Source organism: Podarcis muralis, chromosome 14, assembly GCF_964188315.1.
Source record: "Podarcis muralis chromosome 14, rPodMur119.hap1.1, whole genome shotgun sequence".
NCBI lineage: Eukaryota > Metazoa > Chordata > Lepidosauria > Squamata > Lacertidae > Podarcis > Podarcis muralis.
Genome location: NC_135668.1, coordinates 13,402,449 through 13,420,643, shown reverse-complemented (window position 1 = coordinate 13,420,643; position 18,195 = coordinate 13,402,449). Strand labels below are relative to the sequence as shown.

General features: G+C 43.2%; 1 protein-coding gene across 3 annotated transcripts in view; it reads left to right on the top strand.

Moving 5' to 3' along the window:
• SHC4 (SHC adaptor protein 4) overlaps positions 1-18,195 on the top strand; it is a 56,529-nt gene that overhangs the window by 14,702 nt on the left and 23,632 nt on the right. For 2 of the 3 annotated variants that reach the window (XM_077918792.1, XM_077918791.1), the window contains one exon: positions 5,671-5,741. In XM_077918792.1, the coding sequence (XP_077774918.1) occupies positions 5,671-5,741 (71 nt within the window). Of the gene's footprint in view, positions 1-5,621; positions 5,742-18,195 lie in introns of all 3 variants that reach the window. The other variant, XM_028706455.2, reaches the window with a different exon arrangement.

Sequence of the window (18,195 nt, the reverse complement as noted above, 5' to 3'; positions counted from 1 at the left end):
TCCATCCGCATCCTTTGTAATTACTCCTGATGAGTTGTGGTTTGGCATCCCGTGGGTGACTGACCTGGCAAAGAAGCCCTCCAGATGCGCTTGCTCTTTGGCATTCATTACTGAGTCCCGTACTGAATGGCAAAGTGGCCTGTTCACTGAGGAAATAGATCAGTTAAGCATCGTAGGAGGGTGTGGAATTTCACATCATGCCTAGCTCCAGGAAGTAGCATGATACAGTAGACGCCAGGGCTTTGAAGCTACCAGGGATCTACTGAGGAGGTCAGCTGGATCTAGACCAGCCTTTCTCAACCTTTGGGTCCCCAGATGTTGTTGAACTACAACTCCCATCACCCCTAGCTTGCAAGGCCAGAGCTCAGGGATTATGGGAGTTGTAGTCCAACAACACCTGGGGACCCACAGGTTGAGAGCCGCTGATCTAGACAGAAACAAAGGTATTTGGCAGGGGTCAGCAATTTTCTGGCTGTTCCAGGGTCTCCAATGATGTCTCCAAAACGTAGATATTTCCTCAAAAAATCACAGTGCACAAGAATACTGTTTGCTGTTCCCGCTCAGTTCCTGTTTGCACTGGCTCATCTTACCAGCACTTTAGAAAAGCTTGCTGGATCAGGCCAAAGGCCCATCTATTGCAGCAGCCTTCTCACACATAACAGCCTTTTTAAACCGAAAGAAAAAAAGAGGGATGGAAACCCTCAATTCTTTCTCAAACCTAAAGACGTACAAGTGGTACCTCGGTTTAAGAACAGCCCTGTTTACGAAGTATTCGGTATAAGAACCCCGCAAAACCAGAAGTAGTGTTCCATTTAGTGAACTTTACCTTGGTCTACGAATGGAGGCCAAATGGTGGAAGGGCACCGGTGGCGGGAGGCCTCATTAGAGAAAGTGTGCCTCAGTTTAAGAATGGTTTCAGTTTAAGAACAGACGTCTGGAATGGATTAAGTTCATAAACTGAGGTACACCCTTTCTTATCTGCAGTTTTCCAAACTTAAATACAACATGATGGCAAACAGAGCATTTTTAAACCTCTCCTACATTGAACATGCTCACATTTCACTGGATGTCAGGATTGGACACCCACTTTCCCCATCTGTTCTGAACAGAGGAGGTAGAAAGAGCTTCTCTCTGTGAGTGAGTGTTGTGGTGGCAGATGTAGGTGACTTTCCCCCCAAGGATGTAGCTGCTGAAATGCCTGCACCATTTTGTGCTTCTATCTCTTTTTTCAGCTCTTAGAGCAAAACCACACTATAGATGTAAGGCATATTCAATGCATGTTTTAAAGCGCATGACCTCTCCCAAAGAAACCTGGGAGATATAGTTTCACCCTCACAGAGCTACAATTCCTAGCACCCTTAACAAAATACAGTTCCCAGGATTCTTCAGGGGAAGCCGTGTGCTCTAAATGTGCACTGAATGTGCTTTAAATGTGTGGCGTGGACCCACTCATATTTTGGAGAAAGATGTTGGCATATGGCTTGGCTTGCTTGCACTAGTCATTTGTCGGGGGCCTCCTCTGTGCACTCTGTTTGCATGCCATGTCTTCTCTTTGCTTTTTAATATGTCCCGCTAATAGTTTCTTGCTCAGAAACTCTCAAGATCCCAAAGCCAGCCCTGTGATCTGTGGTGAATACAGCAGACTCTCAGAGATACAGCCCTAGGATGAGTCATAACTCAGTGGCAGAGTACATGTTCTGCATGCAGAAAATCACAGGCTGAATCCAAGCATAGCTGTCAACTTTTCCCTTTTCTTGTGAGGAATCCTATTTGGAATAAGGGAATCCAAGTTATCTGTAGCTAAAAGCAGCTGGTGAAAGAGTCAAAATCAACATTACCGGGCTATTCAGACCAGTGATTTTATACATTATAAAGCAGCTTCACAAATAAAAAGGTTTGCTCCACCATAGCACAAATGGGATGCCGTTAACATATGTTTTGTGGTATATGATGAACTTCTCAATATAAGTTGCTGCTCCTACTGAAAGATCCTGATAAGTTTAAAACAGCAGAATTTCTTGTTCAGGTACTTAGTAGCGTGTGCTAAGATTAATAGAAATTCTATGGATTACATAGTGATCCTGGTTTTCTTCTATGGTGTCGTGATTTGATATTTTTAATTGGTTCTGTAACAACTGTAAAATTTAATGACTGTGCAAGGTTTGTTTCCTTGACATACAACTAAATTCGTATAATGGCAAGTGGCCATATCAGATTAAGTGGGTGATTATGATGATGACACATAGAATCATGGAATTGTAGAGTTGGAAAGGGACCACAGGGGTCATCTAGTCCAACCCCCTGCAATGCAGGAATATTTTTGTCCGATATTGGGCTCGAACCCACAACCCTGAGAGCCTCATGCTCTACCAACTGAACTATCCATGCAAATTACTAACTTAGAATTTGATGCCTGTCACCAGACTAAGCTAACGTGTCACCCCTAGTTTGGAGAAAACAATAATGCCTATCCCCCCTCCTTTTCTAACTTAAAACCAGAACTTCTCTGTTTTTCATCAGCTTCAATGGGTGCCTCCAAAATATCTGTTAACTAATGTTATGTTCTGGTCCAGTGCTTTTTTTCTGGGGGGACGCAGGGGTACGCATACCCCTAAACATTTTGTGAATCTCTGTACTTTTGTCCATTTACTGTATTTATTTTTCCCAATTTGAACTATAAAATGGTGGTTTTCTTGAGTCAAAATGAGAGTACTCCTAAACATTATTTTTTTTAAGAAAAAAAGCACTGGGTCCACACCTCCCTCCTTTTGAAGTGGAAGAATTGAGGCAAGGGAAAACATCAGATAAAATTCATTCTTTCCCCATTGTTATTGATTTTTTAAAAACATTTTCACCCTACTCTTCAGCCAAAAAGCTGTATTTTATAGCTTTCATCCTATGCTGAACACATACCTCTTTGCCCTGGCCTTTGACACCGGAGAGAATTTTAAGGCCCACCTATTCTTCTGATTGTATTTGTTTTAACTGATTTCAATACAGTCATACCTCGGGTTGAAGTAGCTTCGGGATAAGTATTTTCAGGTTGCATGCTGCGGCAACCTGGAAGTAACGGACCGTGTTACTTCTGGGTTTCGCCGCTCGCACATGCGCGGACGGTCAAAATGACGTCATGTGCAGAAGCGGCCAATTGCGACCCGTGCACGCGCAGATGCACGGGCACGGGTTGCATTCGCTTCTGGATGCGAACAGGGCTCTGGAACAGATCCCCTTCTCATCCAGAGGTACCAGTGTACAGTGCTACCTTGAGTTACAAATGCTTCGGGTTACAAACTCAACTAACCCGGAAGTAGTACCTCGGGTTGATAACTTCTCCCCAGGATGAGAACGGAAATTGTGCGGCGGCGGCGGGAGGCCCCATTAGTGAAAGCGTGCCTCAGGTTAAGAACGGTTTCATGTTAAGAACGGACCTCCGGAATTAATTAAGTTTGTAACCCGAGGTACCACTGTATTTTATTTTTGTACTTTGTCAGCCACCTTGGGACCTTATGATGAATGCCCCTCCTAAAGCGGCTTATAGTAATCAGGCGTAAAATCTAAAAAGACACGACACACAAGGAAAAGGGGATTGGAAGGGAAGAGAAAGCAAGAAAACTCAAGCACCAGTTCTCAAATTTACAAAGGTCCTATAAGAATGGCCAAGGAGAAGACGAGACAAAAAGAGCTGGCATCTCAGCAGAGCCAATGGAGTGGCCCTGCTTCCCATCTTTCCCTGTGCTGCAACAGTCTGGTGATGACTGATAGCAAAGCAAAGGTCACATAGTGGCATTTCCCCCAGCACCCTCAGACTTCCTCAGGGCCATTGGTGTTGCCTTCCAAAACCAGCTCTTCCCATTTTTCTCAATTCCCTTCCTATTGAAAACTACAGCCATTAATAGTCCCAGGAGCTGGAGTCACCCATTGACGTTTGTTTTTTTTTAAAGCCCAGATCCTAAGAGTGTTATTTAATGTATTATCCCTGTTCAAGCTTTTAAGTGAAAGTGGCTTTTGTGAAATGCTGATAAGATTAACTCTGCTCAGGATAATTTATGGCAAAACCCCTGGTATTGATTTCTCTCTCTCACCCTCCCCACCCCAACCTTGCAGTTTTTTGCTCAGCGTAGCTTCCCACACAGATGTGTGCAGCGTGATCTTACTCACAGTCATATGATCTCAAACTGTGACTCACCTACTCCTCCGAATCTTTGGCTTTATCAAGCATGGCGAAGCATAGCCCTGCCAGTTTGCAAGACTTCTGCTCTTAACAGAAAACAGAGCACGCATATAAATACACCGTTGCCTCCCTTTCATAGCATAGATCATACACGTTTTTCAATGGGTAAATGATCTCAAGGGGAATTTTTCAAATATTTGATTCGAAAAGCCTCTTCATAAATACCCTCCCCCCCTTAAAATCTACATCTTAGACTTGGGAGCTAATTGCAATATTATATTAAATGCATTGCAAGTGTGGTGTAGTGGTTAAGAGCGGTAGTCTCGTAATCTGGTGAACCGGGTTCGCGTCTCCGCTCCTCCACATGCAGCTGCTGGGTGACCTTGGGCCAGTCACACTTCTCTGAAGTCTCTCAGCCCCACTCACCTCACAGAGTGTTTGTTGTGGGGGAGGAAGGGAAAGGAGAATGTTAGCCGCTTTGAGACTCCTTAAAGGGAGTAAAAGGCGGGATATCAAATCCAAACTCCTCTTCTTCTTCTTCTTCTTCTTCTTTGTTTTTACATTATATATGATGCCATATTAGGGATGGGAACACTGATTCTGTTTGCATCTAAAGGCGACTCCATCCATATGGAAACTCAAACACAGCCATCCTTCAGAATTCACGCCTGTCCAGATTTTGCAGTACAGTTCTCCCAACTGACCTTTTCTTTTTTTAAAACAGAAATGCATATACATTAGGGGAAAGTGTGCATAAGAATGAATATATTAGAAAATAATAACATACAAAAATGCATTAGATTAGGGAAAATTGCTTACAGAAATGTATGCATTAGTCAACGTTAGGAATGGTGAGGTCTAATTCTGGTTCTCCCACTTTCTCATTTTACGAACCATAAATTCAGTTTTCCACGTTTCTGCAGCAATTATCCATAGATAAATAGATAGATATAATTCTCAAGAACATGCATCACAATTTTAGTGTGAATTTCTCCTAGCACGCACATTTTTGTTTGCAGTTTTGACTAATGTTCACATTTTTGCAAGCAATTTCCCTTAATAGAATGCATTTTTGTATGCACTTTCCCCTAATACATGCACTTCTGACGGTCAGGAAAAATGAGAAAACATTTGTATTTACCCGGGCGTTTGATGGCTGGAATACACTGTTCTTGGCAACCCTGAAATCACTGGATAAGGTTATGTTTTCAACTGTAACTGTTTTTAGAATGTTTTAATTGCTTTTAGAATGCTTTTTTATTGTCTTGTTTTGAATGTGTTTGCTACTCTAGGCTCCTTCGGGTGGAGGGGCTGGATTTAAATTCCATAAATAATAAGAAATGGGGAGATTTTGGAATGGGTTTATGTATTTCTGTGCTATCATTTTAAATTAAGGAGTATATCTTTTGAACGTTTTCTGATTGGAACTTCTTTCTCTTTATTTTTCTAGATAATTTTTAAACAGCTGTGATTTCTCTCTCTCTCAATATTTACTCTAGTATATGGGCTGTATTGAAGTGTTGCAGTCAATGAGATCTCTGGATTTTGGCACTCGGACACAAGTTACCAGGTAAGTGGTTGAAGTTTGAAAATAGCAGCTTACTAAATAGTGAATCCTTTATTTTGCAGGTAGAAGTGATTGCTTTTCAATGACTTTTTAACATAGTCCTTTTTGTTCTGCTTGAGGCTACAATATCAGCTCATAGGGCCGGCCCTCTCATGAGGCGAGGTGAAGCAGTCACCTCAGGTAGCAGATCTGGCATCTGAGAAGCACATCACACACCACCCGATTTTCTCTAGCCTCCTATTCCCCTGCTAGCTTCCTAGGCTGTCCTGGCAGCTCACAAAGTGTAGACATCAATAAATAAAAAATGCAGCCACACGCAAATATTCTCACGTGGGAACTTGCACATTCTTATTTCTACTGTAATTTTCAAGAGGGTAAGAGAAGCAATAGTCCTTTTTGGAAAAATGGGAGAACTGGCTTTTAAAAAATCATTACTACAGTCTAAATGAAAGAGAAAGGGGACCTTTTTGTTGGTGGCTCCTGACTCCGAAATCTCTCTCTAGGGAGGCCTGCCTGGCACCCAGGTTAAGATTTTTCTGTTTTCAAGGTCTAATTTTAAGTCCCTGTGGTACGGTTGATAGTTGTAATATATGAACGTATCTGATAGCTGTTTTTGTTCTGCACTGTATGCACTATTTTATTGTGCCTCTTTTGTATTTAGGTCTTTATGTTGGTCATCTCAAGATTATTGTGGTTTTATCAGAGCATGCTTTTATTTTATTTTTATTTGCATTACACCTAGAGAAGATATTTTATGAGGTGTCTCATAAGTATATATAAAACAGCCTGCTTTTCCCTCAAGCCCTCTGTGGCACCATTGTGAGTCTCCCTCTTGGGACTAATAACAACTTGGCTGGGGGTGGGCAATTTTCATGCGGTCTGCGGGGGAGAAGAGTTTAATCAGCTATTTACATTTTAAAATAAAATAAACTGCACCTTTAATTGCTTCTATGCACTTAACATCACAACTAGCTTGGCCTTAAAGGGAGGGAGAGAATCAGTGGTAACCACAATTAATACCTGGCTGGTATGCCGATCCAAAGGACGCGGGTGGCGCTGTGGGTTAAACCACAGAGCCTAGGACTTGCTGATCAGAAGGTCGGCGGTTTGAATCCCCGCGACAGGATGAGCTCCTGTTGCTCGGTCCCTGCTTCTGCCAACCTAGCAGTTCGAAAGCACGTCAAAGTGGAAGTAGATAATTAGGTACCGCTCCGGCGGGAAGGTAAACGGCGTTTCCGTGCGCTGCTCTGGTTCGCCAGAAGTGGCTTAGTCATGTTGGCCACACGACCCGGAAGCTGTATGCCGGCTCCCTTGGCCAATAAAGCGAGATGAGCGCCGCAACCCCAGAGTCGGCCACGACTGGACCTAATTGTCAGGGGTCCCTTTACCTTTACCTTTATGCCGATCCAAAGCTTGGGTAACCTTAAAAATCTCATTTAAAAACTTCTGTTGTACAGAATTCTGATATGCTTAGCCATATTCTGTACAGGGTACATATGGCTCTGCTTCATGCCATGCCATGGAAGATTGTACCAAAAAATTTTTTCTCTCAGACAATTCAACATTAACTTTATGCCATATGTATATCCGATGGATTCCAAACTGTGCTGTAATCCTTGTGACATTGGCCTTATCAGCTCCCCAGAGGTTGTGAATGATGATTTCTGAACACACAAACCTAACCTTATAATAACGCTAAGACCTCTTTTTCTAGTGAGGCGCAATTTGGGAACATACATTCTATTGCATATCATAGAAGAACATTCAGAACTGATCAGAAAGAATGAGAGTTTTCAACTCTAGATCAGAGATTCTAATCTATCCCACTATATGGGTAGTAAAAGCACACAAATATTGTCTCCTTCAACCAACTCATCTAATGCTTCCCCATACTTAAAACTGCATAGCCATGTATTAGATTAATGTTAATAACATTCCACATTTTATTTAGCTGAAGGGGCTTGTTTTTGGAGCTAATTTCAGGCTGCTAATAGTTAGCAAGTACTGTATCAGGAAATAAAGCAGCAGCTCTATTTGTCGTCTTGATCTAGGTTTTATGCATTTCCAGTATATAGCATGGTAACCGGTTATACCACATGGCGTTATGTGGCAGACAGAATGTGTAAAAGAATTCAGGCATGCCCAGAAATCTGATGGAACAGAAACTGCACCAAATGTTTGTGCTCTACTGCATATGTGATGCACAAAAAAGTTCTTTTCCACAGAAAATGCAAGCAACTGATGGGGCAGGGTGGGAGGAAAGCAAGTGGATCAGAAGAAAATGACTTGTTGTCAACATTAGGCAACTATCCCAAGAATAGGAATTGAGAGAATCTGTCCGTTGCAGTTTCTCGGTTTTTCATTTTTCCAATCTTAAATTCACTTCTCATTTCCACATTATTTTGCTTTCTTTTCTTTTCTTTTAGAATTCTGCATGAAAATTCACCAGCATTTTAGTGCAAATTTCTCTTGATAGACTTACGTTTGTATGCAATTTTGCCTAATATGCACATTTATACAAAGCATATAGTGCACTAATATAGTACACTTATGTATGTTATTTGCAGCAGTATATACATTTTAATTCACACGTTACCCGAGTTACACGCATCTTTGTACACCTCACATGACTGGAGAACTGCATTGCTAAATTCAAAGGAGTGCAGAATTCGAAGGGCAGATGTGTTTTGGTCCCCATATTGTTTGGAATGTGTGGATGAAGTCTGTTCACTTAAATGGGAAGTGAATGGAATTTCTCCTTGTCCTTAACCAAGAGGGATCTGTTCAGGCTTCTAGACATGTAGCTGATGAAGCTGCGTGTCCACATTGTGATGTTCATATGAACCCCACTGAACAGATACTGAATGCCTCTTTTGATGTAGATGAGGATGTACATCTTCTTCCAAGACTTCTAGTCGTCGTAGATGCCTGGTTGCATGCAACTAGAACTGGCTTCAGAGGCTGACATTTACAATGGGCACCAAGCCATTTGAATCACTGCCCTGTTTTCTTCTGTTTTTGCATGCATGGTCTGGAAAAAAAACCAGTCTAGAAAATACGTTTGGCTGCCCTTTTGTCTCTCAAGTTGCCACGCAGAACATATTATTGTGTCATGGGCCCTGTTTATATCACTACTATTTATCAAAGTGATATTAGAAGGGAAATGATGTTCATTGGTTGGTGTTGAATCCATTTCGTTTTATAGGCTAGCAAGTCTCAGGCTTCAGCTTAGAAAGCTGCGAAGAGCCTGTAGCTAGATATTATTTCACTAATATATTGCCCACCAACGAATGAATATCATAAAATGTCTCCATTCAGCAGGAAACAATAAAGACAACCCATTGTTCCCTGAAGGCTATTTAAGCATGAACTACACTGTTCTGTGTGTCATCTTGAGACATCTGTAACTTCCTCTGCAAACAGATTTTCTGCTGTACAGTGCTTACAAGGAAGCACAGATGTGGTATTCCTATGTTAAATCTAACACTGGAATTAATTGCTCCTGTGTTTCACTTCCACATGTTGGAAGGGAATCTTATATGCCTTTCCTCTGAGAACAGGCATGCTTTCCTAGACTCTTTGTGTGTCTTTCAAGATTCTAGGGGCTTTTTTGCTCCCCCCATCCCAACCTTGGTGAAATTGATAGTGGCGTGAAGGATCCTGAGGCAACAGCTTCTTAATATTTTGACTTTTGTGCCACACAGCACAATTGTAGGAAATTGTCAGAGCAGAGACATCATTCAGAGGATGGCAGAGGGCAAGCAGGTTTCTCTCTCTCCCATTTTTCAGACCGCATGTCATTAACCTATATATCTGATCACTGTGAAGAAGATAAAAACACCACAAAAGCTCTGAAAACAGTTGCTTTAGAAAGTTCATCTTCAATACATCCGGGAGCAGACCTTTCGACCTTTCTGTGAATTTCTTGTTTCTTCTGAAACCTAAAACTGGGTGAAAACATACACACAAAATAATGAGGGAGCACGATCAGGAAGAAAAAAGAAAGAGGCAAGACTTCTTAAAAAAAGAATTGCAGACTGATAGGGAACTTAAGATTAGAAAGATAAGAAACTGAAATCGACATTCACCCATACCTAACTTAAACCATGCAATGGTGACAAAGGATGCTATTTCACACCGAGGCCATAGCACAGCAGTGGAAGGCCCCCTGTGCTTCGTAGGGCACTAAACCCTGCTGGCTCAGCTGCCTTAAGCGCACAGTTTGCTTGTGTCCAAACTTAGGTGCAGGGGCCAGCAGTCTGGCAGGAAAGGGAAGGGTCATCACTGAGTAGCAGAGCATCTTCTTTGTATACAGGATAGTCCCAGGCTCCATACACAAAATCTCTAGGTCTGGCTGGGAAAGATTCTCTCTTTGAAATCCTGGAGGGCTGCAGCGAAGTCTGTGTAGGTCAAGTTGGGTGATGCTTGGTAGGGTTGATGAGAGTTGTAGTTTAGCAATATCTGGGGGCCCAGAGGTTCCCAATACCTGGTGTAAACAATACTTAAGCTAGAGGAACCAATGGTTTGATTCTGTAGGTAAAGGTAAAAGGTAAAGGGACCCCTGACCATTAGGTCCAGTCGTGGCCGACTCTGGGGTTGTGGCGCTCATCTCGCTTTATTGGCTGAGGGAGCCAGCGTACAGCTTCCGGGTCATGTGGCCAGCATGACTAAGGCGCTTCTGGCGAACCAGAGCAGCACACGGAAACGCCATTTACCTTCCCACCAGAGTGGTACCTATTTATCTACTTGCACTTTGATGTGCTTTCGAACTGCTAGGTTGGCAGGAGCAGGGACTGAGCAACGGGAGCTCACCCCGTCGCGGGGATTCGAACCGCTTACCTTCTGATCGGCAAATCCTAGGCTCTGTGGTTTAAGCTACGTTTTTGCAAGAGTTGCATCTGTTAGAAAGCCTGTGTCCAGGGTTATCCCTTACCACCTGCTAGGAGATATTACATATACAGTGGTACCTCGGGTTAAGAACTTAATTTGTTCTGGAGGTCTGTTCTTAACCTGAAACTTTTCTTAACCTGAAGCACCACTTTAGCTAATGGGGCCTCCTGTTGCCGCCGCGAAGCCGAAGCACGATTTCTGTTCTCATCCTGAAGCAAAGTTCTTAACCCGAGGTACTATTTCTGGGTTAGCGTAGTCTGTAACCTGAAGCATATGTAACCCGAGGTACCACTGTATTTTGGTGTCTGGGATGCTGGATTAAGGAGGACGAGGTGGGGCAACACCTGTTTGCACATTCCACTGCACTTGTGGTTACTTATCCAATATACACGGGGGTTCCTAGTCATGCCAGTGGTATATCTTGCATCCAACCAAGGAATCTCCTTTGTCAGATAGGAGCTGGTGCCCAAGGACACATAGTGAAGGATGGCATCCCTAGCAAGAGACAAACAATGGAAAGAAGAATCCAGTGGTTAGGGTGGGCTAGATTTCTTTTGCATTTCCAACATCAATAAAGAAGATGCAGAATTGGGTTGAAGACTGTGCCTAGTTATTAAAAGAGGCTTCTGCATTAAAGCTGAAGCAATGCCTTTGAAAATGAATTGTTACAAGTTTAAGTCATTAAAGCTCCCATTCAGCCTTAATGGATTGCTCATACTTGGGAGTCGGAAGCTTTTTGCTGTTGCAATTAACTTATGCATATCGTTAAGTTTGCAACAACAACAAAAAAGGATTGCATACCCAACACTTAAATAAACATTTCACATTTGCTTTCTACCATACGGTGGTAGAAGCAAGCTCTATCTCATTCTGGAAAGCAAAAAGAAGTGAAGGTAAACATTCAGTTTCCGCTTACACATTGGAACACACCTAAATTTAAAACTTCTGTGTGCCATTGTATATATTCTTACATACCACCCCAATCTCCATGAGCGGTGCGAGGTTCCAGGGGTTCCAGGTGCTTACCCAGGGCTGCGCTTCTGTTGGGAAGATCAAGGCACAGCAGTGGCTAGCGTCTTTAAGAAGTATGGTTTATTAACATATTTACACCTAAAGGTAAAGGGACCCCTGATCATTAGGTCCAGTCGTGGCTGACTCTGGGGTTGCGGTGCTCATCTCGCTTTATTGGCCGAGGGAGCCGGCGTACAGCTTCCGGGTCAGGTGGCCAGCATGACTAAGCCGCTTCTGGCGAACCAGAGCAGCGCACGGAAACGCCGTTTACCTTCCCGCCGGAGTGGTACCTATTTATCTACTTGCACTTTGATGTGCTTTCGAACTGCTAGATTGGCAGAAGCAGGGACCCAGCAACGGGAGCTCACCCCCTTGTGGGGATTCAAACCACCGACCTTCTGATCCTAGGCTCTGTGGTTTAACCCACAGCGCCACCTGCGTCCCCCGCGTTACACCTAGACGCTTGCAATTGGGGGGTATGGAGTATCCTGGAACAGGGCAAGGCTGGGTGCCTGGAATCCTGAGCAGAAGCACTGTAATATACTATTGCAAGTCTCACTTGTATACAACTGCATGTAAGAAGGGCTGTCTACACACAATGGTGGAGTCAAGAGAGTCAGTGTGTGCATAAACTCTACGTAGATGTTAACCTGATCATCTTTTGCTTGAGGAGAGGGCCTGCCACTACAGTGCCAATTCTCTTTCTTTCCGTTACATGTATATTTCATGCATATAGCTTGAACAGCTGCATAGGACTTAATGCACAGACTATCATTGCAACCTGTGGCACTTCTACATTTTAATACCTGCTGTGAATCCCCTAGGCCAGGCATAGGCAGACTTGGCCCTCCAGCTGTTTTGGGACTACAATTCCCATCATCCCTGACCACTGGTCCTGTTAGCTAGGGATGATAGGAGTTGTAGTCCCAAAACACCTGGAGGGCCGAGTTTGCCTATGCCTTCCCTAGGCCTAGTATAATATACACCAGTATTTTTTACAAGTGTCACAGAACCAGATACAATTCAGTATGTGTTCATTGCAGTGCAATTCTATAAATGTCTTCCCGGAAGTGAGCACTATTGATTTCAAGGGGGTTTACTCCTGGTTCAGTGTGTTTGGATTACAGCAGTAGAAATGCTTGGACATAGGGCACTACTATAATCCTTTCCGGCTAGTCTCAGGGACATGAGAATACAGTGGTACCTTGGGTTACATATGCTTCAGGTTACATATACTTCAGATTACAGACTCCGCTAACCCAGAAATAGTACCTCAGGTTAAGAACTTTGCTTCAGGATGAGAACAGAAATCGTGCTCCGGCGCCGTGGCAGCAGCTGGAGGCCCCATTAGCTAAAGTGGTGCTTCAGGTTAAGAACAGTTTCAGGTTAAGAATGGACCTCCGGAACGAATTAAGTACTTAACCCAAGGTACCATTGTATCCAATCTATTCCTATTTGGGACAAATCTTTGGGAGCATAACACTTGTAAGCAACAACTCTTGGTTCTATGTTTCGTACTGTGTTGTTTTTGTAATAGAATTTGGAAACCAAAATAAGATTTAAAAGTTAGCGTGCACTTGATCTGGCTGTCATCCTTTTCTTAGTACACAGTTCATGATTTTACTAAATCGTTTGGTTTGGTTTCTCTCATGTTCTGTCTTGCTGATAGTAGTTTTGGGACCTTTACGGGATAACAAAGTTGGGATCTGTACCTTGTTGGATAGCTACATTAAACCTTGAAAGCAGCTAGGCAAAACTGCTAGGGTTAGAAGGCATCTGAAATTGTGGGGCTAACTGGATAAGGCTGATTTTATCTTGATGATTAGCCTTTCTACTTTGTCAATACATACAATCCCTTTCTGTTCTGTGGGTGAAGGAAGGGCCTCAGATGCTTAAAATCGAATCTTCAACAGCATTCTTGTTCACTTACATCAGCCCACCTCCTTGCTCCCAGCCTCATTTGGAGAAACAATAAACAAAGTGGGCCAGTGTTCGTTGCAAGATTGCCTCTCCTCCTCAACAAAATTCTTTTTCTAGATGGTCTAGAAGACCGCAGGCTCTGGGGCTGGCAAGTTGCTTGACACCCAAAAGAGCTTCAGATGCTTTTAGCATGAAATGGCTGTTTTCATGCAGTTTCAGGGCAATAAAAGTAACAAATTCCTCATATGCTGGATAAAATCAAATTGGTTTTACGATTTCCACCTCTGTGTGTAATTGTCAGGCTCAGTCCAATGCTATATAGACAATTTAAACAGCTGGGGGAGGGCAGAACAGAACTGTGTCATGGCTTCAAGGCTAATCCATAAATGACTCAGAGAGGATCCCCCCCCACCTGACCTAGAGACAACAGGGTGTGTGTGTGTGTACACATTCAAGGTTTCCCAAAGTAACCAACACAATGGCTTCTATGTATGTATGCATGTGTCTGTTTGTCTGTCTGTCTGTCTGTCTGTCTGTCTGTCTACAGTATTGCAATTACAAAAAGAAAACAATACAAAACAGTTAGAGTTGCCCTTGGTAATTGCAATATTATTGTTCTTGCCTGAAAGTGATACCAGTTGACACAAAATAGAGCAGTGGTAATAAAAACAAGCTGTGTTTCCTTAGCTGATCAATGGGATACATTGCTATACAGTGGTGCCTCGCAAGACGAAATTAATTTGTTCCGCGAGTTTTGTCGTCTTGCGATTTTTTTCGTCTTGCGAAGCACGGTGTCGGGAAAGTTTTTGAAAAGCTTCAAAAATCACCAAAGTCTTTAAAAACCTCAAAAAAGGCTACCACACCGCATGCTATGAGTTGCTCCTCGAAGTCAAGTCGCAACTGTATTAACGGTGTTAAGAAAAAGGAAACAAACTTGCAAGACGTTTCCGTCTTGCGAAGCAAGCCCATAGGGAAAATCGTCTTGCGAAGCAGCTCAAAAAACAAAAAACCCTTTCGTCTAGCGAGTTTTTTGTCTTGCGAGGCATTCGTCTTGCGAGGTACCACTGTATCTTAATAGAGAAGTACAGAGAGGAATTTAGTGGCAGTTTCTCTTCTTTTCTTTTTTAAAGGTGCTTTTCATGAAGGGCTTATCCACATGTAGTTTTTGCCCCACTCTTTCCAGGCACAGGTCTGGAATGCTTCAAAAGCTGTGTCTGAGCACTCTTCTTTATTTTTTGGTCCTGGAGCTTTCCCTGCGAAAACCAGCACTCTTTACAGCTGAAGGGCAACAGACGACAAGCCCTAAGTCCATATGTGTCAGTAAAGGAATTCCATTTCTCTAGACAATCAGGAGTTTCACATCACCTGAGATCTTTGCACAAAGCTCGGCTCCACATTCTGCCATTCTCTGAGATTAGGCCAGTAGGATGTGGCCAGAGCCTTCTTGGTGGTGGTGGGACTTATGTGTTGGAACTGCATTCACTAAGAGGTGGGTTTAGTTATTTGTTAGATTTCTCACTAAAAAGTCCCAGGATGAGTTTCAACAATATTAAAATAGATGGTGAAAGCTAACCTCTCCTATCAGGCTTTCTGTGAAGACAAAGCTACTGTTTTTATCCCTTGATTGCTGCTGCTTATTCATTTTTACAGTGATATCTTTTGATCACGTTGCTTGTGGGGACAGCTTCAGGGTTTGAGGTGGCCCCTGTGCAAAGTGCCCTCTGGTGGGAACCATCTATATCAGTGGCCCTTTTTTAGCTTACTTTGTGGCACTGCTGGATGACTGGGGCCAGGAGCTACCATTTTGATTTTCTACACTGCCCTAATGTAGGGTTGCCATACGTCCAGAATTTTCCGGACATATATGGAATACTGCAGCCGCCGCAAGCAATGTCTGGCTGGAAATTGACAAAATGTCTGGGGAAATTTGGACATATGGCAGCTGATGTTGGGCAGTGTCGTTTTTGCCAATTTTCCTCAGAAATAGCTCAAAAACGTCCAATTTCTTTGCGATTTTGCAACAACTTTGGATTTTCAATTTTTTGAAATATGGCAACCCTACCCTAACGTGTGGCACTGTGGGTTAAACCACAGAGCCTAGGACTTGCCGATCAGAAGGTCGGCGGTTCAAATCCCCGCAAGGGGTGAGCTCCCGTTGCTCGGTCCCTGCTCCTGCCCACCTAGCAGCTCAAAAGCATGTCAAAGTGCAAGCATATAAAAAGGTACTGCTCCGGCGGAAAGGTAAACGGCGTTTACGTGTGCTGCTCTGGTTCGCCAGAAGCAGCTTAGCCATGCTGGCCACGTGACCTGGAAGCTGTACGCCGGCTCCCTCAGCCAATAAAGCGAGATGAGCACCGCAACCCCAGAGTTGTTCGCGACTGGATCTAATGGTCAGGGGTCCCTTTACCTTTACTTTACCCTAACGTAGTACCATCGGGACGCAGGTGGCGCTGTGGGTTAAAGCCTCAGCACCTAGGACTTGCCGATCGAAAGGTTGGCGGTTCGAATCCCTGCGGCGGGGTGCGCTCCCGTTGTTCGGTCCCAGCGCCTGCCAACCTAGCAGTTCGAAAGCACCCCCGGGTGCAAGTAGATAAATAGGGACCGCTTACTAGCGGGAAGGTAAACGGTGTTCCGTGTGCTGCGCTGGCTTGCCAGAGCAGCTCTGTCACGCTGGCCACGTGACCCGGAAGTGTCTCTGGACAGCACTGGCTCCCGGCCTCTTGAGTGAGATGAGCGCACAACCCTGGAGTCGGACACGACTGGCCCGTACGGGCAGGGGTACCTTTACCTTACAACGTAGTACCACTTCATGGCATTGCGAACCCAGAAAGTTTTTCAAAGGGGTCCACAGGGGCCCTGGCAATACTCAAGGAACCTGGGTGCTGATGGCAGGATGGCTTGATTGTACTTCTGTTGCCTTTTTTTATTGCTTTATGCTGTACTTTTAACTATTCTTTATACAACAACACTTTGGCAGCCAGGCATCCAAAAAGCACCATAAATGTTGACATAGCATCTTTAGTAGATACCTTCCTCATTGTTAGGCGGGCCTTTATGTTAAAAAGCAAATACTTTGGTATTATTGGTGCAGTGCTACGATTCACTACCTGATGACTGGTATACATGGCATTGTGATCGAATGAACTGCTCCCAGGAGGTTAAAGATGAACCAGAGGTTGTGTCTGTGCTGATTTTTTGATTTTCTTTTAAGATCACGGGTGCCAAAGCAACTCAGGTTCCATGCCAGGAAAAGCAGTACCCTGCAATCTATATAAATTAAACATGTTTGCATATTTTATCTTTATTTTTGGATCACTTGGCTTCTGCTAGTTATAACTGCCTCGGTCCCCTGCAAACCTTATGTAGCCAGCCCTCTGCTTTCTGAAATATCACTGTGCATAGCTTACATTTCTAAGCCTGTAGTTCCTGAAGCCATAAGAGCTAGAAATGGCATAACAGCCCTATAAAATAGGCCAGTATTATCTCAGGATCACAGAAAGGAGAGAGAAAGAGAGAGGCGTCTTACTGAGAGGAGAGATTTGAACTCAAGACTGTGGTTCGGTCTTTACGTTAGGTCTTTTGAGATGGCCAAAATTCCTTAATGGGGGTAAAGGTTTTGGGCTATTCAGCAAAGCATTTTCCACTGGACAATATAAATAATGGGGACCACTTGGTAACAAACTTTGACCTCCCACTGGGGGGAAAATTACTGGAGTGGGTAGCTGTTCCTGAAGTCCTGCTATTTTTTTCACATTCAAGAATGAGAACCCTTGTTATTGTATTTGCTTTGGACTTATTCATTCTACCCAGAGGGTCTTTGGGCAAAGCAGCTGAGCATTCATTTATTGCCAAATTTCAGTTTGCCCCTCATTCCCCCCCCCCCATTTCATTCATCTTCTCAGTGTGCTTTCCTTACATAAGAGGCCAGTCTGTTTTATTCACTGTTGGGCCCTTGTATATGCTTGGAAGAGGAGTTCCTGCATCCTTATAAAGGCCAATTTAGTAGCTGGGAGCTTGGCAAGAACTTTTCCTCTGATTAATTGTTCGCGAGAAGGGAGTTGAAATGAATTTAAAATAATAATCAATAATTTACTTACATGCTGCTGTCCTGCTGGAAGGACTGAGAATGGCATACAGAACATAACCATAAAATCATACTATGCAATCAATTAAAAAATGCAAGTAAAACAGTTTCTAAGAGCAATATCAAAATGCAATCAGCTCTTAAAGCTAAGAAAAACACAAACATAGCAGCAGCAGCAAAGTTAAAAGTTGTTATATAGTAAATCTGCTAAAAGCAACAATAGAGTCCACTGAAATAAAAGTGTATTCAGTTTCTGGTAAAAGACAGTGAGGGAGCCTGGTGAATATAATTTTGGAGGACAGTATAATGTCGTGACAGCATCACCAAGAACGCTCTGGTGGAATCTACACAAATATAAAAACCCCTTTCCCCAATTTTATTTGTATTGGTCATTGAAACTCTGGCCAATGTAATTAGAGAAGATGGAAATATAAAAGGAATAAGCAATAAGGGAAAAGAGAAAATGAGCTTATTTGCAGATGACACCTTACTGACAATTGAAAATCTGTGGGAAAATATGCAGGTGTTAGAGGCACATTTGGAAAAAAAAAT